The sequence below is a fragment of the Branchiostoma lanceolatum genome, chromosome 10 (assembly GCF_035083965.1).
Source record: "Branchiostoma lanceolatum isolate klBraLanc5 chromosome 10, klBraLanc5.hap2, whole genome shotgun sequence".
NCBI lineage: Eukaryota > Metazoa > Chordata > Leptocardii > Amphioxiformes > Branchiostomatidae > Branchiostoma > Branchiostoma lanceolatum.
This window is the reverse complement of record NC_089731.1, coordinates 10794725-10819564: the sequence shown is the minus strand read 5'-3', so window position 1 is coordinate 10819564 and position 24840 is coordinate 10794725. Positions and strand designations below refer to the sequence as shown.

Sequence of the window (24840 nt, the reverse complement as noted above, 5' to 3'; positions counted from 1 at the left end):
GACTAATTATGCGAATCAGGATACAATTGACATAATTAGTAAGGAAAGTTTGATGCATTTCATATTGGGACTCTTAAACATGTGATGGTTTCCCCGAAAACAGGTCTTACAAACAGATGGCCTGGGAAAGTAGGTCAAATAAACAAATAGAGCACAGCACTGCTCTCCAAGCAGAGGTGTGGGTCCAGCTGTTTTTTCACATGTTTAGTTTAGGCATGTTTGTCCAAAGCACGTTGGCGACATAACGAAAAGGGGACGAAATAGAAAGCCCGACAAAACACCTAAAACATGTCAAAAACACGGCTCTGCTTGGAAAGTACATTGCTCCAAAACTGCACCACTGCTAGGTACGGTAAAGTCACATTTACTATGTCTTTCAAAATGTGTATGACATGGAATAAACATTTATTCTATTCTTATTCATATATATTGACTGCACCATTTCATCGTCACATTCAACTTACGACACTGCAATTTCAAACCTTTGAGGGCCCATAATTTCAACATACTGTACTCATTTTTTTTCATGACCAGTTTTAACATATATTTGAACCCTGGAAGATTAGTCGCAATTCGACTAAAGGGTATCGAAATAAACCAATAAACCAATAAACCAATATATCAGCAGACAAGACACTTACATTGTACACTAGTCCTGTACCAGCAAATGATTCTTAACCCTATCTCCCCTCCCCCGCTCAAAACTTACAAACAGCACATGGTGTATGATCAAATTTTCAGGGGGTCACCCGGTGATATCAAAGCATGTAAATATGAATTACTATCCATAATAAGCCTTGATTATTTGGCGAAGATAATGCGTTCGAGGAACTCTAGTTTTATTTTATGATCAATCCATCCGATCGGTTTCAAAGGAGGAGGTCGAGGTATTCAGATTTCAAGTCCTTACTGATCCTCTGGGTATTCGGATAAACTTTGTAAGGCTCGTGTAATAGCTTATTTTCTAGCTACATTTGTTTTCTGTGAAATGGATAATTGAAAGCTATGATTTTCATGTTTTCACATGAGCCCTCCTTGGAATTTCTTACATTATGATTATAAAATGTACCACTTCCTAAGGTTGCAAGTGATAACTTAAGACTTTAAGAATTACCGTTTTACCATATCCCGCCAGGGGACGCTACTAACTTGTTAACTGCGGACTCACTGCCACGATCACCATTTTAATTCCTCTGGTCTTCAGGACTTGAAGTGATCATCGGGACAAAGATGGATGGATCTGAAGTCAACAGCGGTCCCCGTCCAGGCTCAATTTCTTTGTGTTGGAAAACAGGTGAAATATTTCATAATGTCATATACAACACAGGTGAACTTAGGGTTCCTTCACTACCGAGCAGGCCATTAATTCCATGACTTCAGTGTTTAAAGATCTTACTGTTTGATATTGGCCTTGTGAAACTGTAGATTATAAAGGTTATGTTACAATTTGATGAAGCTTACTTAATTTTCAAACCTGTATACATGGGTACTTGTTTTTATTATGTGGATAGCTTAAGTGTTACTTGATATAATGAAATGGTAATCATGCAAATCAGAATCTAATTTGCATAATCAATGGGGAAATGTTATAAACCCACTTCATTCACTGGTACAACAATTAAGAAATGCAACATATGTAACTGAGAAATAAAGGGACATTGATAAGTAGAAATAATTTGCATAATCAATGAGAAATTACATATCAGTAGATAACTGGAATTTCATACTTGTGGCATTTGGAAGTTATGTGACAGTGAACATGGTTGAAGAATTATGAAAATGAGGGCCTAATTTGCTTCAGGTCTCCGAACTCTTGTTGCAGTTTGTAATTGCCATAAAAACGCCTGGATGCTTAGAAATTGCTTACAATTTTTTTTTACACAACGAAGGGTAAATGCGCTTAATATAGAATGAATTATATGTTAATATTTCATGTAGGTTAATGCGGTTCGCGGCCATGCAAGAAACGCATTTTTACTTTACTCACAGTGTAAAGAAATAACTTATGAATGAGACCATAACTATATGTACTAAACTTAAGTAGCACTTAAAAACATATTTTTATGTTTCGTTTGGTCTGAAGGCACACATAACCTCTTGATACACAGCTTCCTGCCATGGAATGTATGCTCTTCTGGTCCTGTCATTGTGAACGTGTATTTCACGTGCATTTTGCAGTTGGATATATTGCGTATGTTGCCCATGGTATCACGTGCAACCTCCGCGTTCCCCATCCGGCCGTAGCAGCCTCCATGGCAGGATCTCTGTTTTTTTTGCTTATAAAGCGCTTTTTGCATGGACGTATTTTTGTGCCGGGTCGTTTGTGTAGCCAGCCCGTAACCATTAGGCTGCACAAACGACCTAATACAAAAAGACGTCAATCCAAAAAGCCCCAAAAAGGCCCAGAGAGCCTGCTATGGAGGCTAATTCGGCCGAAGGTCTCGCCTGCGGTGATCAGCCAGCGGTAATTGCCTCATTACACGGTTGGCTGGAGAAACCCTGACGGGAAGCCGCCAGCTTCAGCCGTGACATTCACGCTTTCATCCTAATGTAGTTAAGCCAAAGGTCACTTCTAATCAGCGAACGATATTGTCCGCCTTGAACACGATGCGCTTTGTATAGAAAAACATAAAGGAACCATTGAATGAGGAACTATATAGGCAAATTTATATATTTCTGCAAGTCTGGTTTAAGATGATGCAATCAAGTTTGATCGGCACGGCTTTTCCTTCGTCAATTTACAGTAAAAGATGCTTATAGTTATACTTGGTACCATGTGAGGAGAATGTAGCAGCAATTTCTTTATATTCAGGGATTTTACACGCTCAGGCACAATGTCGTAAACGAGGGTGTGCAACTGCTGAGGTGCTCGTAATTATTGGCCACGAATTGCGGCAAAAACAGCGATAAAGTACATAAAGTGTAGGACTTTAAGTGTGCCGTTCACACGAGTAAATTAGGAATTGGCCGTTATGCGCTCTCAACGTTCATTTTAATGGCGGTGATAACAGTGGAGATGTAGAAAATTGCTCTCTAAGTTTGGTAAGCCAGTTAAGCAAGTCTTTAAAACATGCATTACCTTTCATCCGCTGGTGTGGTTTCACTCCCTCTGAGTCACTACATACTAGTACTCACTTTTACGACGTCACTTGTATCCATAGAATCATCCCTAAATTCTTTACGGAGGAGTTCTAAGTATTCCATTCCGTTTTGGTCTAGACGTCTACTCATTTACTCTGTCAGATGATTTCTAAAAACAAAACACCCGTATTCTACTTTCCACTCATGCCATAAAGCCATGCAGGCAACCTGACCAACCTTCAACTGAAATCAGGGAAGTGAAGAAATAGTTATGTTTTGATGGAATGCGCTCAGTTCTATATTCTCAGCCATAGAAGGCCCATAGCGGTTAGACCTATTGGGAAATTTGACGCCAGCTTGGACCATTAATTTTCATTGTCTACACGTTTCCAGGTAACCTGGGAGGTGGTTCGATGTCGATCTTAGGCTGTGTTATCGTTATGGAACCAGTGAACGGGTAACCAGAAGATACCACAATCCAACACACCTGGTAGAATTTGGCATGGCACGTTGGCTTGTCAGAAGTTGCTTTATTGCTGTCAAGTATTTCTTGTATCAAACTAGGTGGAACATTGATTGACATAACTTTAGCCAACCAGAATTTGAGTCTAAAATATGTCCAGCTACTGAAGAAAGGGAAGTTTACCACGTACTCTATATTCATTATCTTGCAGCTTGTCACACAAACGAATTAACTTGTTACCTTCGCGACGAATGGTTTCGTCGAGAAGGTTATGCGACGGTGCTTGTCTGTGTGTCTGTTAGTGAACAGAATAAGTCGAGAACGCCTGGATGGTTTGTTGTCGTAGTTGGTGTGTCGGTGTGTATGTGGCAAATCTCAAGATGATTAGATTTTGGGCGAAGTGTTTTGCATAATTAACGAGAAAAGTGTAAAAATGTGTTCAATTGTATGCTTTACTATGCGTTCTGGTTGCGACGGGGATATTGATACGGGTAGATTGGGGGCAAAGTTGGTCATGAGGGGTCATGAGGGGTCATGAGGCAGGCAGGAAACGTCAGTTACATGTACTGCAGCTGCCAGGGACAAATTGGCTATCAGCCAGCTGTAGGGCAGATACAAGAGATAGGCTTGCCCATGCAGTAATGCTTTAAAGCACTAAAACAAGGGCTCAGAAAAGGATTCACCTTAATTGCAAGCCCCAAAAATTCTTATGCACCAGAAAGCCACATCTGTCTACTTTAGAATCATGCAAAGAAAATAGACAGTTGACCAGCTCGTTCTCTCGTAACAGCTGACACACGAAAACAATCGTCAACTTTGACCTACTCCCAGCCTGGAAGAGTCCACTCGGAGCATGTGAAACCAAACCACAAAGATATCTCCTTACACCAATTAAAAGACTGAAACATACAAATTTTGACCAAAGTTGGATATACACGGCCTTATATGAGTAAGAACAGTCATTAATGCAGTGCCACAGCATGGGAATACCGAGCATGTCTGTGTGTCTGTTAGTGAACACGATAAGTCGAGAATTCTTGGAAGGATTGTCTTGGTATTTGGTATGTTGGTAGGTCTCGATGAAACCTGAAAATGATTAGATTTTGGGCCCCCTATCGGCTTGTTACGGTACTGCAGCGGAACTTCATGTTATGATATCTCGTGTTGTGGACATGCTATGGAACTGATTTTTAAGTGGTAGATAGCTCGTTGGGCAGAGAGTAAGTGGTATAGGCTTGGGCCCCCTATCAACTTTTTTGGAACTGCAGGGGTAGGTTTTGCTTCAGACTTTGAAAGGGAATAACTCAAGAAGGGCTTGATGGAAGGTCATGATTTTTTGCATGTACATAGCTTGAGCGATGATGTACATGATTGGATACTTATTATGCAAATCAGTAACTAATTTGCATAATTAATGAGGAAAGTTTATACATTCATCAATTTCCATGATAGGACTCGCAAACATGTGACATATGTAACTGAGGAAGAGAGAAATATTAATAGATATCAGCTATGCAAATGAGAACCTCATTTACATAATCAATGAGAAAATAATATAACTCGAGATGGGCTTGATGGATGGTCATGATTTTTGGTATGTAGATAGCTTATGTGATGCTTTGTATGATTGGATGATAATTATGCAAATCAGATTATAATTAATGAGGCAATTTTAAAAACCTGCTGTGTTCCATGATATGACTATTCAAATATGTGACATTTGTAACTGAGGAAGAGAGGAATGTCAATAGATAGAAATTATGCAAATGTAGGCCTAATTTGCATAATTCATGAGAAACTACTATCATTCCATACTAGTAAATAACGGCAATTTCATACTTGTTGCATTTAGAAGTTGTGTGAATGTGAACACCATTGAATCAAATTATGCTAATAAGGAGCTTATTTGCATTATTGATGAAAAATGTTAGCATAACCTTCTTTGTTAAGCTCATAATCATAACAAGGAGGTTTGGACAACTTATGTTATTTGGGTGAGGAAGATCAACTGGTATGATTTTTGATTGATGAAAAACACTCCTAATACGTCAGTCATAAAGGTCAAAATCATTTCGCGAAGGTATGAGGTCGTAGAACTCTTGTTAACACTTTATTGTGCTGATCGAGAATAAAGAATTCATTTCTGTGGGTCTACTATTATCTATGGTCTCATCAAAAGAACAAAACAACAACCGTAGACGAGAAAAGCAGATTTTTTTTATTTTCTATACGGATCAACGGATATGATTAAGTTGTGCCCATAAAGATTTTACAGGCAACGCAGACCAACGCCTTATTTATGCAAAATACTGAAATGAGTTTCCTACCATCCATACCGCATTTAGCACACAGATCTTGGTCTATTATTGCGGTTCTACGACATTCATTGCAAAATGCCCGTTTCTATATCACGATATAGTGGACAGCAATGCTAATGTTGATCCAAAACTCAACACAGTGTATTCCAACCCTGCCTTTAAGTTACCATCTTTATATGACATATGACATCGTTATCAGGTACACCACAGTTCCATGTTAGATTCACACCTGCACTATGAGCATTCAAACGATTAATATTATTACAATGGACATTTGACAGATCTATGCCGACTACGAAAGTGTAATATGTTTTGGCGGTGACCGGATATTTGGGTATAGAAAATCACTGGAAAAATGCTATTTTTATGATACCACAGTTAAAAGGCGCAAACTTCACATACTTAGAGACCACAATAGTTAATTACATAACATTAGAAACGGTTGGAATTATGTACATGTACCATATTCATTTTCTTGCTAGCAACAATGAAAACAAATTTTAAAGAGATCCTTGTGTTTGTCCTTCGGGTGGTGTGTATCACAACATTTATTATTCATGATAAACAAACAGCAATGACGTCGTAGCATTTCCCTATATTCAAAGCTGTTATCGGGAGGTGGTGATGTAGACTACAGACTTTTCACATCAATTTACCTGCTAAGTTTTGGAATGTATATAATACGAACGTTTAAACATATACGTGTAATTCATAGCACATAATTAACGATACTGCGAGCCTTTTGCATATCAATGTCAATACATTACCACAAACTAATAAAGACATAATTCACATCTCAAAGGAGAAAATATCGCAGTCTTTCACATTTAATTCTACATCCAAGCAGCAGTCGAATTATGTCTCAAATATATGCATTGGAACTGTTTAACCTTAATCAATTGAAATTTATATCATATTTACAATGAATTCTAGTCACTCGGTATTTTTCAAAATGATTCCCAATGTCTGTATATGCTATGGGGGGACACTAGTGTTAGAACTGTTGTGTTTGTAACAAGTAAAGTTTATTTTGCAACTTTGTCAGTAATTGTCAGTAGAAGCACAGTTGCCGTTTATTCCACAGTATCTATTTACCTATCCAAGTGCATTGTGCATTTTGTTTCAGTTACACGACGCCGTTTACAGCCCTATTACACCCTAGGTATGTCTACTATTTTGAATTCTCTGAATCTACACACGATTTGCGGGTGGTTATAAGTTATTACTGACATTGCACCATGGAGTCGAATCTATGAGAACAAAGATCCACTAAGATTCTTCATAGGTATATGAAGTTTTCAAGTTTCATACATTGTATGAATTATTGTGGTTAGTGTCAGTCAGTTCAGTCATTCTATCACTAAGTGGCGCCATTGTTGTCCCCAGTGAAGGTTCCCCCAGGCCTACCTGTCCTTCATAACGGACTCTAGGTCACAATTTTCCTATTTAACGTCCCCCGTCAGTTTTTTCAAGGTGAGAGTAGGACGGCCCCGCCTACGTCTTGGGTCGTCTGGTTCCCATAGGAAGACCCTTGCCGCAATTTCAGTATCAGTTAGACATTTTACCACGTCCACTGTCTACTCTTTACTAAGATTGCCACAACTTTGGGCAATTGTATGAAGTGTTTAGTAAGTGTTTCTCTTTAATGAACTGCTACAGACGGCAGGATAACGTAGCGTAGGCCGATTTCCGGATGATCATTGTCCTCAGTCTCTGCCACTCGTCGAAGTCTGCCTGAAACGATTTCTGTGCGGTCTCGCCCGTCCCAACGATTTTGGCACTGGTGAAGTCGGCTATCACCACCTTTATGTGCGGCAACTGGGGGAAAAGTGCATTGTTAACTAGTAGAACATACAAAGTATTTGCAGTCATGAAAAAAAATCATGATTTGCAATCTTCAAACAAATCAACGTCCCCGTCGACCATTGCAAGCAAACAAACTTCATGACTGAGATAACATGTATGCAGATATTGTGAGGAAATTTATAATAAATTGAATTCGAAGAACTGTTTATCACTTCAACTGCTAACGTTTCTTTCATATATTCATATAAGTTCGATTGGTGTATTTATTGGTGTTTTAGACGCATACTCTGCAACAATAACACTTCAAGAAATTACACTAGATCAATTGCATACATAATTGGTGTGTAAACGGAGAAAAAATATCCAACCTTCTCTACAAGTACTCCGTCCAGAGTCAGCTTCCCAAGAGCGATGTTCTCCTGATGTAGGAAGTGTAGCGCTTTGGACATGTCCAGCGAGATGGTCAGAAGATCTTCCGATGATAGAGTTGGGATGACCTCTTTCAATTTGCAATTCTCGTAGAGAGTGTACAGAACCCTGATACACGTGGGAGAAATTGTGAATTTAGTGCACTTTTAGAGAATACTTGTGAACCTGTAGTGAATATCAAAGACAGCTCACGACGCACTTATAATCAGACCTGCAGATCCAGATACGTACCACCTGTAGACGTCCATCTCTGGGATAACGCACTGTCTGACGATGTTCTGGTGACCACCTGATTCTCCTATTCGCCGTAATACTGACATCTCCTGTGTAGCCGACCCCTCAACCAAGACTGTAGACTGTACAGCAAGCGATAGGATAAATCAATGTGTCTGTTCCTTGAAAATAAAGATCATGTTATGTCTTTAACTACCACCTACATGAAAAAAAATGCCTACTACTCCGTGAAAATGGAGAAATGGTAGTAAAACAAATCTTGTCTCAAAGGCAGTGCTAAAAAAAGAATCTCCACGAAGACAAATTTGTCACAAGATTTCTCTATTTCACAAGAAAATAGATATTATCCGGATGTTCTTAAGCGATAGCGGCAGACATCACGTATCTATGTAATATACATTTATCACGCCCGTTGAATCGTTACAGAGTAAGAAAATCGAAGATGTACGGACTATAGACCCTTCTGTTCCGTTCGGTGATCGCCATTAATCACCTGACTCAAGGGGAGGAAAACTAATCACAATCAAACAAGCTATTCACAACCGTTATGTAAGGCGTTAACTGTAGTCTTGGTGGCTCCCAGGGGGACTTTCAATTCAGAGACCATTTTGGGATTTGCACAATCAGCAGACTTTTGACGAAGCCATTAATGTGAAGACATATGTGAAGAATAATGGATCAAGACAAGATAATGCGTACCGTTCGTTACGCCATTCTCCGGGGAAATTAAAGCCATTTAGAAAAGTAAACTCGATCTTCGTCTGGAGGCTGAAGACTAAAGATTCATTCCATGCATGGTCACTGTACAGTATCGCACTGGATAAGGCAACGTCGTATGCGTTAGCCGCACATATGTAGAAGGACATACGACCTATTACCAGAAGACACAAGTGTTATGTAACTACATGTATGTTATATAGAAAAGTAGTGAAGATGTTTGATACGTACATAGCTCCGAAACTGGAGGATGAGTTTGACGACAAAGTTTGTTTCGACATCGACGCTCAAACACTGCAGATACGCCTTGATGGCATGTTTTTCCTCAGTTTGGTCTGATCCTGAAAGAGAATGCAGAACAAACCATTTCACGGTTAACACACCAACCGAGACATCTCATGAGTACGTGTATGAGAATACCGATTTGGCGCTGAATGATAACCGGGTGATAAAAAAGGAGCGGGGAGAAAATATTACGCTCCACTGCCATACAACATTTATTACATTTAAAAACAAAGCGGGCGCCTCCTCAACAAATAAATGTAACATATCTAAATGAATGTTTATCTGTGACGATAGATGAGATTATAAAGATTTTATACGTTATTTCTGTACAGAAATTAAACGCTTACCAACAAACTTTCCATCAGTCCTCTTATCCTTCCAAAGTTGAAATGACATGAAGCCTACGTCACATGACCTGAACGGAAGTGTGACGTATGCAACCAATCCTCATCCGAGACGGGGGCCATTACCGACTACCGGGCAACTTTGACCCGTTGCTGATGTCACACTTCCGCTCAGGTAACGTGACATTGGTTTCGGGTCATTTCAACTAGAGAAGGATCAGATAACCGATCGAAAACTTGTTGGTAAGAGTTTTACTTTGTGTACGGAAATATAGTTGTATAAAACCTTTACAAATACTACATACTTTACTGTGTCCAAACTAGTTGGTCAGTTTCGCTTGTCAAGTGGTAGACACCATGTTGCATGTTGCCTGAAATTACAATAAACTACAAGACCCTAGACGTCTAGACCTCTGGGAACAGCTCTACTTAGTCTTAGCATTCAGTTATTTATCGTTGACTAAAACCCAGTCGACCATAGGGGCTCGTGAATTCGTTTTGAGACTGATTGATTGCACTTATCTGCTGTTGTTTTAATTCGCTCAGCTGGACCGGGAGAACATTAATTTTTGCTGAAGCAATTTTTGCTGAAGCAAATGTTTGATTCAAAAAGGAGAGGTAGTTACCCGTACGACGCGTAGAGGCATATGATGTATTACAACGGGAAGACAGAGATATCGACAGATAGACTTTAACACCGCAGCATCGTCGCTAAACCGTACTACACATTGGCCCAGAATGACACTAAATGGCTTTACCCGCAACGTTACATAAAGAGAAAAAAGAAATATGCGCACAAAGATTTTTTGGCCCTGCGAAATTCTTCAAAAGGTCTTCATCAATCAGTATATAAACAATCGATAAGTTTTTGTCAAGGAATGAGCTGGAAGAATTGAGTACTCCGGGGGGCATGATACCATAAGATAGCGTGGAATCTTTTTAAGAGAGGTCTTTTATCTTCGTTTGTGAAAGCTTTATGGAAATGAAAGTTGGCAGAACGTCGATGTTTTCGGGGACACGACAATATAAACCACACGCAGCCAATAACAGCCTTTGTGAGAGACTGACATTTTCATTTCGTTTGGTGGGGATGTAGAAATGGGAGTTGACAGACTGCCTTCCTCACCAAACACATATAACACGGCCATTTGTCAAGATTAATCTCCTTCATGAAACTCCTAACTGTCTGTTCGAGCTAGAACAGACCCTTCATCTCGGGCTATAAAATCCTGGTGATTCCAGAATGCCAACCTTTGATACATGACAATAATGGAAGTACATTCCGTCTTCATCTTACTAATGGAGCCGGGTCTTGCCCCTCCGTGAATCGTTGGACAATTGCAGAAAGATATTTATCCATGCAATATAATGTTTGCGCTCCCTGCCAGTGAGGTTCTAAAACTAGTAAAGCAGAGATCGGCTTTAAGTCTCCAAACGTGGTGTAGGTATACTACTAGCTGTTTACAGTTTGCAGAAGGAGAGAGAAATATAGCGGGACTGTTTTTGTTAAGAAAATCTTTATTCTATCAAAATATAATCATGCTCTTGTCTTTACTCAACTAGATTTGTTAAAATCCATAACTATTCAACTGTTGTCATGTAGTAAAAAAAGTCTTAATACGACTGATTATTTACTCACCATTACTTCTGAGAGTGCCACTTGATGCCTTGTAGACTCTTCTCCCCAGTGAATCCACGAAAGTATTTACAATGTTACCGTTGGCTTCGGCACAGTTTGTGGCCTCTCTCTTGTCGGAAGAAAAGTCTGCCAGGCTTGCGAGGTGTATAAATGGGTCAATACCGGCAGATATTGTCATCAGGAATAGGGCAGTCCAAACGGCAAGATCGGGCGAAATCATCTCGCCGACTCTCGTGAGAATTCCCGTGATTACCACCACGGTCCAACAAAGATAATTTAGCACCAGCAAGCCTTTCAAACCGAGGCGTAGCTTTTTCTCCTTTCCTGAATCCTTGCTGAAATACAAGTCGTTTGCTAGTGGGTTTGGCTTCCCAGCATAGAATGCTATGATGCTCGAAGCCGTAGTGAACACCATGATTGTTGCCGGTAAGATGGTGTAGACAAAGAAGACATACTTCCAACCTGGTTCAGCACTGGACAAAACGGTTGTCAGAACGGGCGTGCACAGCCCCGTCCTACTGCCGATGAAATATCCAGTGAGCTGGGATGAAATAGTCAGAGTTATTGTGCAGCAGAACGAAAGCATCCAACACACTGATGCCACGACCGAGGGAGAGTGCATTCTGTTCGTCAGGTACTTGATTGGAAGCCGAGGAAACACGTGATTTTCGAGCATCATGGCTCCGACAAGAAATAGGGACGACATCTTGGAAAAAGTGAAGACGACGGCCGCAGATGCACACATTGTGCTTGAAATCCAGTGATCGGCGTAAAATATATACTCTCCACGGAAGAATGCGTCTGCAGAGCCTATCACTAAGAGATACAATCCTGTACAGAAGTCTGCCACCGCCAGGTTACACAGGAACGCCGTCCACGTGCCGCCATGTTTAGTCCTCAAATGTTGAAGAACAACTGTTGGGTTTCCTAATATGGACAACAGCCCCAGAACCCAGGTGGTTATTCTGAGGACGTTACTGGCAATAAGATGGTCGCATGTAGAGGTGGGGTCTTTCTCCGCTGTACAGACGTTTACCCGCGGGGCAAGGCAGCAGATGATGTCATCGTCTGCAACACTGGATGTGTAAAAAACACAGCTTCAATGTCACGTTTATTTTCTATTTTTGTTGATGTAAAAACTATTAGTCAAACAGAATTTAAAATGGACTGAATGGATGTGTATATTATATTTGATTCAATCCAGAGGAGGATGTATTCAATGAAATCATCTGTGGTATAATGCAGTAGTCAAGGCAAGTGTTCTGGGACTTACAGAAGTCGTAAGTTCTTCATGTGATCGAAGACGTCCCTGTCGTATTTATCGATGTTATTGCCACTCACATCCCTGAAAGGTAAAATAAATTAGATATGAACCTTCAAAATGACTATTCTAACCATTTACCAGTAACATCCTTCATGAACAGCACAGGAGGTCTGTATTTCGTCAGTGCTGTTCACTTCAAAACCGCAGTGTGCCGCCCTCATCAGAGTTCCTGGAAAGGCGCTCGTACACTAAGTATGAGGTTTAAATTTAATCTTGATGTCGTTTCAATTAAAGATGGGTGGCACTCAAGTAAGGAAAATCACCCCCCAAAAACTGCCTGACCAAACTAAGATTATCTTCTGACCTCGCCACTATTGACTATAGCTAGCCCCCCCCCCCCCCCAACAAAAATCTACACCTATACCAATACTGGACGCCTTGCTCTCATACCAACCTTTGTCGCTTACCAATTGCACAAATTAACGCCAACAGTCATTGGTCAGAAGGTCATAGGGCAGCTTTGATTGCCAAACAGTGCGATTGATGCGGGTCGAAGGTTGCTATCCTTTTTCTATTGCCTTCCCTTCCAATTTGCAGACAGATAATTGATGTGAATAAATACTAGATGTGGGGCACCACAACTAATCCAAAGAGGTCACGAACGTTCCCAGACTATATTGCACAACTACACGTTTTGTAATGAAAAGCAATCAGTCATAAAACACCATCGGTCGATCATTGCAGGTAAAACATTACGTCGTCTCCGACGTTGAACTCAGAAACGCAGCTAGCGAAGAAAGCGGGAACGACTTACAAGACTTGAAGTTTTTCTAGTCCGCTGAAGCTTGAAGACCGCAACGCCGTTATCAAGTTGCGGCTTAAATTTCTGGAAAAAAGACGGAAGAATTTGATATACTTTTACGTATTTCATTAATAAGTGCAATAAGTATATATACATATGAGAGAGAGAGAGAAAGAGAGAGACAGAGAGACTGAGAGACAGAGAGACAGAGAGTCGGTGTGATATGGTGTGTACTGTAAGGTAGTTCTCTGTCTAGGATAGTGATCATACATTTCCGGTGTTGTATTGATCGGAAGACTGCGGTACCAAAAGATCAATACCTCCTGGGAGAAGTGGATTAAGCTGGATTACGTAGTTAGGAACTGTTACTGCGTGTTCTCCCTTCAAATCTGCCACAATAACAAGGTACGCTCAAAGATGTTAGCAACTCTGATACGTTATAAATGTTGAATTACAACTACGGAGCTTTTAGCAAGAAACGTCTACGTAGAGATTACAGGTCTCACAACAGCAAAGATGCTATACTTTCCAAACAACGATACCTCTGCTATGTCTTTATGTATTGAATACACGTACACTATTAGGAAAGCCACCGTGAAATGGGAAGAAGATCATTGTGCATCCTATCATGAAATTGTTTTGAACCCACAGCAATACCCGAAGACCGTTTTCAAACAAACAAACAAACAAACAAACAAACAAACAAACAAACATGCCGCTCTGATTTCGAACGAACTTCGTCAAATGATTCAAATAATGCAAAATAAGTTCTAAAATAAAAGTATTATCGGTAGCAGCTTGATATATTTTAGTCTGTATATGATTTTCAGACTGTTCCCTATGATATCGATTGATAGCGCGAGGGGAATACTGTATAATACATTGTCTTGATTAAACAGCTTTAGATGCATGCCTATGATAAGCCAAGCAGATGTGTCTTCAATTAGGATTAGATGATTTTAGTTAGACAGGGCAAGACATCTAACGACTCGATTGAAATCGTAATCCCAACACACGGGGCTGTAATTCCGCATCCATCATGCCTAATTACGCGTTTCTCTTGCACCCAGCGCGCCGGTTGGCTGAGGTTGATGCCGGCATTGGTAAGGTGAACTACAGTGTAGCGTCGGCCGTCCCAATGCAGTGTTGCAGTATGTGATTGGACATGCAATTGTGATGTAGATTTGTACTTACAACATTGATGTTATTGAAAATTGAAAAGTACAGGTTAATCTCAATTCGATATTTTCCGGACAAAATTAGGTCAGTCACTACTGCTCCAAAAATGTCAATATGTTCTGCGCAGTTATGGGCCAACGTAACTGGCGGTGGCCATGACTGTACAAAGTGTGAGTGTGCGTACGACTTGGGGGAGTTTTGATTTATTAGTGAAAACTTTCCTGTGCGGAAATCAGCCAACGCCAAGGTCTATCTAACGGGAAAGTGTTGCTGTCGATAGAAGGTCACGCTTTTCTTCCCGCGTCCGACCCGAGATAATGGAGCGACAAAAGGTGTTTGGCAGATTGATTGGAGCTCCCTAGCGGGGCTGACACGCCTTAATCTATCCTTTTATCAGATCGATATCCTTGAACGCTATGCGTCAGTACGTCTTGCACGGGGACACAGCTATAGGCATCCACTGGGCTGGGAAATACATTGAATACTACGCGAACACATTCACATCTTCGCGCTCATACAACTTACTACTTCACGTTGGAAATAGCATTTCCATCTACCCCATTCAAGACCTTCTCACATAGGGTACTTTGGACGTGTAGTCTGATGAAGATACTCTAAGGGATACTCTGATCTACTGGATACTCTTATATAGATAGGTGACGTCGTTCCTTAAGCACCATGCTAAAATATTCTAAACCACATCTGCTAAGATCTTCCCAACAGACAAGAAAGGACCATTGCCGAGTCCCAAATGCCCTCGATGTGTGTTAAATTTTCCCCTGATCGTGATCGAAAAAGGCTCATATATCAGGTGCACAGATGCACTTATAGTTGATGGTCTTTGTGCATTGGAGAAGTTAGCGCTCAGTGTCCATTAAGATTAGACCTTCGGGGACTTGTTGGCGGCAGACGGTGAAGGACATCAAAGTTGCTGGCTGCGTGATTAAATGTCAAAGACTCTTCAAGCTAAAATGAAGATCTTATTTCGGCAATTCAATTTCAGGAATCGTTATTCAAACACTAAGTTAAGCTAAGCGAATAGTGTTGCTGCTATCACGCATTTGATATGAAACTTACATGAGGTCTAAGTTGATATTTTCTGCTGAATATATATATGTATATCAAAATTAATCAAAAATTAATATAAAGTAAATGTAGTCAATATCCTTGTCATGGGGAATATTTCGTTCTGGTTAAACATGCCGTAGCGATTAGTTTAACCTTACAACCTTAGTTTTTCATATGTATTATCGTATCTGAGTTTTCTTGAAGTCAAATCAGTAAGCAAAACTCAATCTTTACGCTGCCTTGCACGGTTTACGGTCTTCTCGTATCATCTTTGCTACCTTCATTCCAGCCGATTCCATTTTGGGTACACGCAGGGATTTAATCATTGGAGGCCTTAAATCAGATATTGCAATCAGCAATGGGGGATCCATCTGGATTAACGTGGCATCAAACGTGACAAACGACGTAATGTTTGCCAATGGGATTAGATTGGTATCAGGGGTGGCCATGGTAACAAGGCGGGCTGAAATCAAAAGGTTAATCATGTAGCCGACCGTATGGACGGCCGCGTTTGCTGAAGCTCAGCTCAACTGGAATTGAGTGAGTTAACGAGAGCGGCAAGGACGAGTTCAAATCAATGTATTTCTAGGGGACGGCCATGGTGAGCACGGAATACAATTGGGGTTTGATGAAAGGGTTAGAATTATAAAGAGCCGATCAATCAACGAGGTTGATTGTCTTTTTTCACTTTTTATTAGTGCGCATCAAGGCAAATTCTTGCAAAGAGTTTATAGATTTTCCCACCTGAAACTTTATCACCAGAGTCAAAAACAACTTGGAAACAACATTTCCTTGCCCAGAACTTTAATGGGTTGATAGCTGAATTTCGTCTTTGATGATTGGTGGCGACCTAGGAGTACAGTATTACATCATTACGAAACGCCACTTGCAGACCCATCTAATCAGCAGATATCAAAGAGGCTCCGACCGTGATGAGGTGTTCGCTCAGTACTTTGCTCTAAGTCTGGACGACTACATTCTGAAGAGAGAGAGCGCAGCCGGATACATAACGTTGTTGAAGATGTATGGATTTTTACGCCACACATTCGCCACAGCAACATTAGCTCGAGCTCTTCTTGCATAGAACAACTGTAATACTGTCATTTCTAATCCATTGTTTGAGTACATTGAGGTGTCATAGGGAGTTTTGTAATGATATGGCATGGTGTATGCCACCGAACATCTCAACTGAACTTATCGATTCAAGTAGTAAGAATGGATTACTCTGGAATCAACATATTGACATCATAAGAAATACTAAAGTTTTGTTTGAACCCATGGTTGAAAAATGCATTTACCAGTGAAGAATGACGGGCTGCTAATAGGTATTTCGGAAGTAGTACTTACAAGAGCAAGAGAGTGTGAAGAGTTCCGAAGACATTCTCTGGTAACTGCTGTATTGAATTGTTGCTCAAGTCCCTGTGAAGAAAAGTAATTGTCATTTATTGTAGATAGGAGGCTTCTAACATCAACGCTCCGTTCATACGTACGTATACGTGTGTTATTCTATATACATGCATTTAGAAATATCCGATAGAGAAAACACAAGATCCAAATTGCATGATCTTTTTCCGGGTCTAATTCAAACTCATAAACGATTTTGTCTAGTCCCCTTAAACGCATTAATGTCTAGCACGTTTGATATGGTGTATCAACAAAGTGGCTATCTGCATATCTTATATGTAACTGTTATGACTGAACTTCTTCTTCTTCTATCTATTAGTCTAGCTATTTGACCGCTGGGGCACCACAGAAGACCTGCCAACCAGTTTTCTTCACCCTTCTCAGTTTTCCGTTTTTCTTAGTGTTTCACTTAGCGTCGTGCCTTTCGATTCTCTAATATTATCCTCCCATGACGGGATTAAAATGTATATTTACATGATTGATTGAACTATGGAGCTCACAGTTACCATTTTGTGTATAAATCATGTTTGTAAGCTAAAAATCAATAAAGCCTACAAAACGTACGGCTGAATTAATAGGACAGGGATTTATCAACGTTGATTGACTACAGGATAGCCAATTTTTCTAAAACACGCTTATGCTTTGGTAAAATCCCATTACAGCTGTGACCGTCTCACAGTATACTAAATCATGTATCAGGCTTATAGCAACTGACTTAATTATCTCTCTGTCGTCACGGTTATTCGTTTTAGTAAAGTAGGGCGGAAATGTAGTTTATAACCCTTGAGCTTCCCGTGCGTTTGTCATCGCAAAGTGGGACTACGCAACACAGTTCGCAGCTGATCGTTGCTACGATTGTGGCATTCCTAAATGTCATTCTCATATAAATGCACGATTCATTAAGAAGAGTTTGGAGTGGTTCAAACTTTCGCCCATGCTGGGAAAACATGTAGGAATGTACTCGGCAGTCAGGACATGTACGGTTAAACTAATTATGTGTGTATGCATTTTGAACCGACGTAACTCAGCAATATTTGAAATCAATTTGGCCTTTAAAGTAAGCTCCAAATCCAGTAACTGCTGACAGTAGCGCAGTTTCTCACATACACCGGTCGCCAAAGGGCAGACTGTATTTACATTTAAAACCTCATTAAGTTTTACATGCCATATTACGTGTGAAAATTACGCCGACTCTTTAGCCTCTTCTCATCAGTCATTAGTAAACTGATTAGACGCGGATAAATGGATTATCTTGTTATCGCTGTCAAAGGCGTCTTCGAAGCTTCGTTAACCCTTCCAGCAACGCCATCAATTTGCGAAGCGTTCCAATTTAAATCGTCCCTACTCTCGTCAACTGCATGTGACAGGTGTTCGGCTGATGAGAGTATTGTATTGCATTTCTAACAGGGACCGCATCGCATTATTGATTGACACTTCACTTTCATTTCATCAGGAGAAAATACCATGCTTTAGGTAGTTAATGATAACTGTAAGGTAACCGATGATGGTCTGAATAACATTTTGAACTTTATAACGTTAAAACAAAGACTATGATGATAAAAATAGCACACACAAAAAAAGTACATGGCTATCGCAACAACGCACTTTTGTCGCCCTTGGACATACTTTGTGCATGAGCTAATGCAGGGTTGAAATTATAATCATTTTGTCACAAATGGGGATGAAGATACGGTATTAGGTACACTGTGTCTATCTTAGAACAGTTTTCTTAAAGGTGTTTTACCTTTGGTCACGAAAAAGTATAAACTGCTGTGTTCATGACTCTGAAATGATTCCACATGGAAGTTAGGGTAACAGGTTTAGCTCCGAAATATCGATCACGGCCCTGGAATTGAACACACTCACTGCCTGAGGCGCAGCAGTAAATATTACAGGGGTGATTAACTGGTACAGGAGTCATCTTTAGTACCAGGCGTGCTGCGATAAACTCATGTTTTACTCGGTATAGAGGGTAGAACCGGCCTGTCCAAAAACTATATGTTTAGGCATGAAGTTCTGTATTATAGCTTTTGGATGTCCCAAATTACTGATGACAACGTGTTATGTACCAACGGTTTCTAAATAATGAATATGTAGGAAATCGTATTAGCAATTCAGACGAATCTAATGGCACATATTTCTTTTCTTAAGGATGTTCCATACGCCCTGCCTCGTATGTGCCTCGCCTTGCATCTTGATAGCCACACCGTGGGATATGGAATGGTGAAGGATATGCATATGGTATAAACTATAATGTATACCATCATGCTGCAATTGCAAATAGTTCTTATACGAAGCTAATGAATTTGCATGTATAGAAAAAGATTTAGGCAAAAACTAGCCAGCTTCACTAAGACATATCAGGTATGATACATAAGTCTATACCCACAGCGATGATAGGAGATGCCATGATGTAAACGACTGTGTTGTGAAGTTCAATTTGTTGCTTCCAAGTAAGCTGAAATTACAAGCAAAGTTAACGATGTTGTTAAGATCAGTAGCTTTGAGTAGACGGTATAAGTGGGATTGCATCGTAACGTTCTTATAATATCATTGTTGCATTGAAGGTGATGTGAATATCACTACCATGATTCCACATCCTGCATGATGACGAATGACAAAATATACAGTTGATACTCCTGACTTACTTTACACATACTGCAAATGCTCTGTAGTTGTGAAGCTAGCTGTGAAATTCATGCATGTATCTAGTAACACCCATAGACGAACACACAAGACTCACAGAGTCATGTTTCTTTGTTTCTAACTTAAACCCATTTTAGACGAAACAATTTCGTCTAAACGCTTGAATTCACTACCTTCAAGAACCTAAGATTCATTGTTCTCTTTGATAATTGGAGGTCTTAAATCAGACACTGCAATCAGCAATGAAGGCTCCATCTTGATTAAAGTGGCATGAAACGTGACAAACGATATAATGTTTGCCAAAGGGATTCGATTTGTATCAGGGGTGGCTAATGTGAGTTTTTGTTTGTCAACATTTGATGTAAAGGTACGGAATGTCGTTATTGGGTAAGATAAGAAGTTGACATTGAAAACCTACAGTTTCCTGGTTGTCTTGTGAATCATCTCTGGCAGCTGTTCCAGTCCCTTGTTTACACAGGAAACTGCGTCCTCGAAGCAGGAACAAACCAGCGGGCAGGTCTTGGCTGAATGGAGGAAAGTGTAATTTTGTCATACATTAAGTTTGCTACTAAAAGATCGATGGTGAATTTATAAAGAGAAACCTAGATTTCATGAGAGAACACTGATCATAGAGAAGGTTACTTAATGGAAGTGTTACCATTTCAGCGGTGGGGTGTATCATCGTGTATGGTAGTATTCATAACATTGAACAAGAACCCTATATTTCCGCGGTATCTGCCTGCAGAGGCTTACCAGGAGGTTCATAGCAATGGGTTGTTGTTGTTGCTGTGTGTGTGTGTGTGTGTGTGTGTGTGTGTGTGTTTTAGTGTCGTGTGTGTTTTAGTGTCGTGTGTGTTTTAGTGTCGTGTGTGTGTGTGTGTGTGTGTGTGTGTGTGTGTGTGTGTGTGTGTGTGTGCATATATGAACCTACCATCTTTTTGCATAGAGCAAAGCACATGCGTTGGCACCCGTCTGTAGCATTCCGTCGTTGCCACCTCCCATGTCTGTCCTGCCCCCTCTTCTTTTTCCAAGACGTTGCAAGTAGCTGTTCCCTCTTCATTTATTTGCATGAACACTTTCGGTTCAGGGAATCTTGGCCAAGACTGGTCGAGATACTCTTGTATCAGTGGCAGTTTGTTGGTGTGGTTTACGAGTGCGACGATTGATCCGACACTAGTACACTTGTGATCATAATTGATCTCTTGTCCTTTTAGCCGGAAAAGTTTCAGACATGTGGATCCAACCAGGGTCCATCCTTCCCCGCATCCTAAAGAGAGAAGTTTATTGTTATACCAATTATTGTAAATTCCAATCAAATATACAATTACATCGACTGAAATCAGATACTATCTTTTCGTTTATCATCATGTGTAAATTTCCACATGAATAGACAAAGATATATTGCTGAAGTCTCAGACCTAATAAAACCAGGTAAGCTTATTGATTGCTATGTGCAATTCAAAAAGTAATAGGCCATATTCATAACTACGTACTTGTGACAAACATAGAAGGTCAAAAAGTTAACAAGGGTACAGTCAACGTATCCATGTCAAGTTATGACTTTCCTATAAAACGTTCCAATTTTAAGACGTACCTCTCGCACCAGCTTTACAGATAAAGTTCCGTCCAGCTCGCGGATAGTCACACGGGACAGGGTACCATTTGGTGTCCATGTCCCCCTCCTCCCGCCCTGTCGTCATCAGCGTGCACGTCCGCGCCGCCTTCCCCTGTCCAGTAGGGTCAGGCGGTCTCCCCTGCCATCTCGTGAAGCTAATGGCAACAAAGCAATTGGTAGCTTGATGTACTGGGTTCAACTTGGTAAAGGACATTGACTGATGCAACGTAACCGCATGGCATTCTACACATTCTATACATTCTATTCCTGCACAAAGGTTAGAGGTATTAAACTCTTCCAGAAGAAATATCAGCGTAATAATTGCGATTTGTTCGTTCAGTTGATCTCACAGAGGTACAAGGTCAGGATTACGGTAGGCAGAATGGCTAATGCTGTACATTATCCCTATATTTAGGTTCGGATTATGGCGCACCAGTGCCCGCGTTACCCGTCCGCTACTGACATTAAGTCTGGACCTGGGTTTACCTTATCGTATACATCACGTCAGAATCATAACTTTTTACTGCTTCGATATCAGAGTCATAAAATGGCGAGATGTGACCAGAGACCGCGGACATCTATCACCGCGTGCGAGTTAAGCCGACTGGAGTCTACTTGGCTCCTCCTTGGACTCTATTGCACCGACTACATCATTTACCAAGTTTTGTGAAATCCAGAGTAATGGCTGAGATTCCACTTCAAGGTTTTATTTCATACTTTGTACCAGGGGTTGCTGAGGATTTGTTGGGCTTGACATATTCCTTGACAAGACACGCAGCACGCCAAGCACGTCTCCGGAATTAGAAACATCAAATATTCAAACGGCTCGTTTCTGAAAAGGAGTACTCTTTTATAATGAAATCCCTTTATCACGGCTTTTCGTCTGGAAACTAATCGGTTATACGGAGAGCTATGATCCCTGCAGTCACTGAGTTGCTTCATTTCCATATCGCAACCACTTAGCAAATTAAGAAGCACGATGAACGGAAGCTTTGAAGTGACTTTGATCAAAAGAGCCGTTAATTCTTTCGAAAAGCAGCACTGAAAGTAGGAATAAGTGCATTAAGTTCCTTACGAGGGCATTAAAAGTCTCTTGATAATCGGGTCGTGTGCATAATCAGACATCATAAAACTTGAAGGATGAATTTGAAGCATAAGAGGGCCAAGGACGCATATCATTTCAAGTTTCAATGATGGAGGAATAGAATTAAGAGAGATGTCTTCACGAATGAGCATAGTGGTGCGTACCTAAACCCGAGTTTAGGTTCAGGTTTGGACTCGAGTCCAGAGATTTAGGTTCAGGTGCGGACTTGAAAAACCGGACTTGAACCAATGGAATATGTGTGCTACGAATATTTTTTTCCTGTTTCATGTAAAATTGAATATCGGCATATATTTTACATGCAATTTGAAAAATATAATATGCGGAATAATATACAGTCAGTAATTAATGCAGAAGTTCAATTATAAACAAAAACAGCAATGTTTTCATATTTCTCCAGTGCAAATTTCACGATCTAAGGAAGCTTTAAGATAGTTTAAATAAAAAAGAGTGTTAAAGCGAGAGATTTATTTTCAAGTCCGGACTTATTTCCAGATGTTAAGGTTTTTTTGGACTTGAACCTAAAGGTTAGGAACAGGTCCGGAACAGCTCCGGGGTTTAGGTACGCACTACTAGATGAGCATTATATATTTGGCATAATCATAATTCATAGTGTTTTATTTTGTTGTGCTGCCTAATATACAATTGTCCACATTGGAACGAGCACAGTGTATTAGCCTTCTATAGTGAGAAAAATAATCTGGCAGTGGAAAGGCAATATATTAATCGACATGGCGTGGTCTCCCAACCGTTTGCTCATGATTGCGATATCTATCATTGGCTGCTGCGTTGCATACACATGAATCCTATGTTTAAAAAACGTTGAACAAAGGGCTTCATTCCGATGTGGTATGGTTCGTGTTCACTGTGCTGACTGTAGCCATGCGTCAACCCGTGACCTACTCGCCGAGAGAGCTGCAATAAATCAGCCTATATTGCATGCTGAAGGAATTGATATCAGTAACAGCACCCTTGATATAACACTTCAATCTAAGCAGAAATGAAGAGGAAGTTTTGAAATGTGCACACCTCGTTGTGTGTATGTATACCACTAGAATACGAAGTAAGCAAAGTTATAGCAATCACCTTTGAGGCTAAGTCACAACTATTGGTGTGCCAAAGGGTCACACGTTTAATCACGTATCTTAAGCTGAGTTATGATTTGTGGCCAATACACTGTACTGCTGTGTTATCGGATTAAATTTCATTCTTTTCCATTAATCATTTCAAAACTAGGCTGCGATGCTACTCACGTGACGTCACTCCCATCAGCCCATGCGTAAGTTCCCGAGGTGCCTTTCGACCGTAGGCCAATGAATGCCGTTATTGGTGCACTCCCGCCGACAATGAGGCTCTCTCGGGCTAGCCTCTCGATGAACTTCATCTCGTAAGGACTCGTGATGCTCGCGAGATTTGCGCCCATGTCGCTACATCGCTGCTGCGCGGACTCCCACCACAGCGGTACCTGGCTGGCCACCACTCGGTAACAGTTCCCTCTGTAGTGGGTAAACCCTGGTTCACATAGTTCCTCAGACAGGTACACGTCTGGGAAATAGACCATAGGAGAATTGTTTTGATGCAGGCAGTAACAATGACAATGAACTTTATTGCATATTCATGCCCAACATGGGCTAAATGCATTAGGTAACATGAAGTAAAAGAAAAGGAACATTGTGCTATATATATTCCATCTAAATCTACAGTCTCTTCTCTCTTCTTGAAACATTTATCCACAAATTCACATAGTTTTTATATAAATTTACATTACCACGGGGAGAGGTAAGATGAACTATTATGCTGAAGTACATGACTAAAGCAAATCACAATTCGTAACGTTATAGTTCACATTTGTATTGAAGGGTATAGATAGATGCAGTTGATTTTTCTTGTAAGTGAGGAATATTCTGCCAATAGGCCCAGGCTTATTTCCTGGTATATATCTACTGTGCTCCGGCAATTAAATCGTAACGAACACCCAGTATAATTGACTGAAGACCCTTTGTACAAGCTGCTGCCGCTCCACTCCTGCAATTATGTACCCTGTTAGGGCGCCGTGCCATCTGTCGTCTCGACCAAGAGATTGCTCATAAACCTACCTCCAACCAAAAGTTTTCTACTTTAGTGCTTTTAGGGTTTTATATCACCACGAATTGATTATCCTACACCTAGATAGGGCTACGGTAAAGCCTGTGCGGGTATATCACCTTGGCTTGCTGTATTGCAATCTGATGTTCTGAGATTTTATGACCCCCAGGACGGTGCGTAACGTCAAAAGGCTATAGATACACGCAGCTTTGCGGCACATAAAGGTAGCAAACTTAATTGTTTCACCAATGAAGAGATGGGCCGATGGGTCTGCTTTTTCAAGCCAGGTATCCCTTCCCATGTGTGCCTTGCATGTAGATGAACGTTAGTTAGTATAATATCTAGATAAGTACTGGTCC

General features: G+C 40.5%; 1 protein-coding gene and 1 long non-coding RNA gene across 2 annotated transcripts in view; one reads left to right on the top strand and one right to left on the bottom strand.

Moving 5' to 3' along the window:
- The first annotated feature begins 1185 nt into the window (after nt 1-1185).
- On the top strand, nt 1186-23720 carry LOC136443272 (uncharacterized). Its single transcript, XR_010757120.1, has 3 exons — nt 1186-1294; nt 6989-7024; nt 23633-23720. It is a non-coding gene; the product is annotated as an uncharacterized lncRNA (long non-coding RNA).
- Nucleotides 6674-24840, bottom strand: part of LOC136443271 (uncharacterized) — an 80815-nt gene continuing 62648 nt past the window's right edge. The window contains exons 11-23 of the mRNA XM_066440441.1: nt 23650-23941; nt 21274-21449; nt 20611-20946; nt 20098-20203; nt 19423-19491; nt 16977-17048; nt 13395-13466; nt 12590-12661; nt 11317-12392; nt 9280-9389; nt 8329-8453; nt 8037-8205; nt 6674-7680 (exon numbers count right to left, since the gene is read on the bottom strand). Of these exons, the coding sequence (XP_066296538.1) occupies nt 7516-7680; nt 8037-8205; nt 8329-8453; nt 9280-9389; nt 11317-12392; nt 12590-12661; nt 13395-13466; nt 16977-17048; nt 19423-19491; nt 20098-20203; nt 20611-20946; nt 21274-21449; nt 23650-23941 (2840 nt within the window). The 3' untranslated portion in view covers nt 6674-7515. The remainder of the gene's footprint in view (nt 7681-8036; nt 8206-8328; nt 8454-9279; nt 9390-11316; nt 12393-12589; nt 12662-13394; nt 13467-16976; nt 17049-19422; nt 19492-20097; nt 20204-20610; nt 20947-21273; nt 21450-23649; nt 23942-24840) is intronic.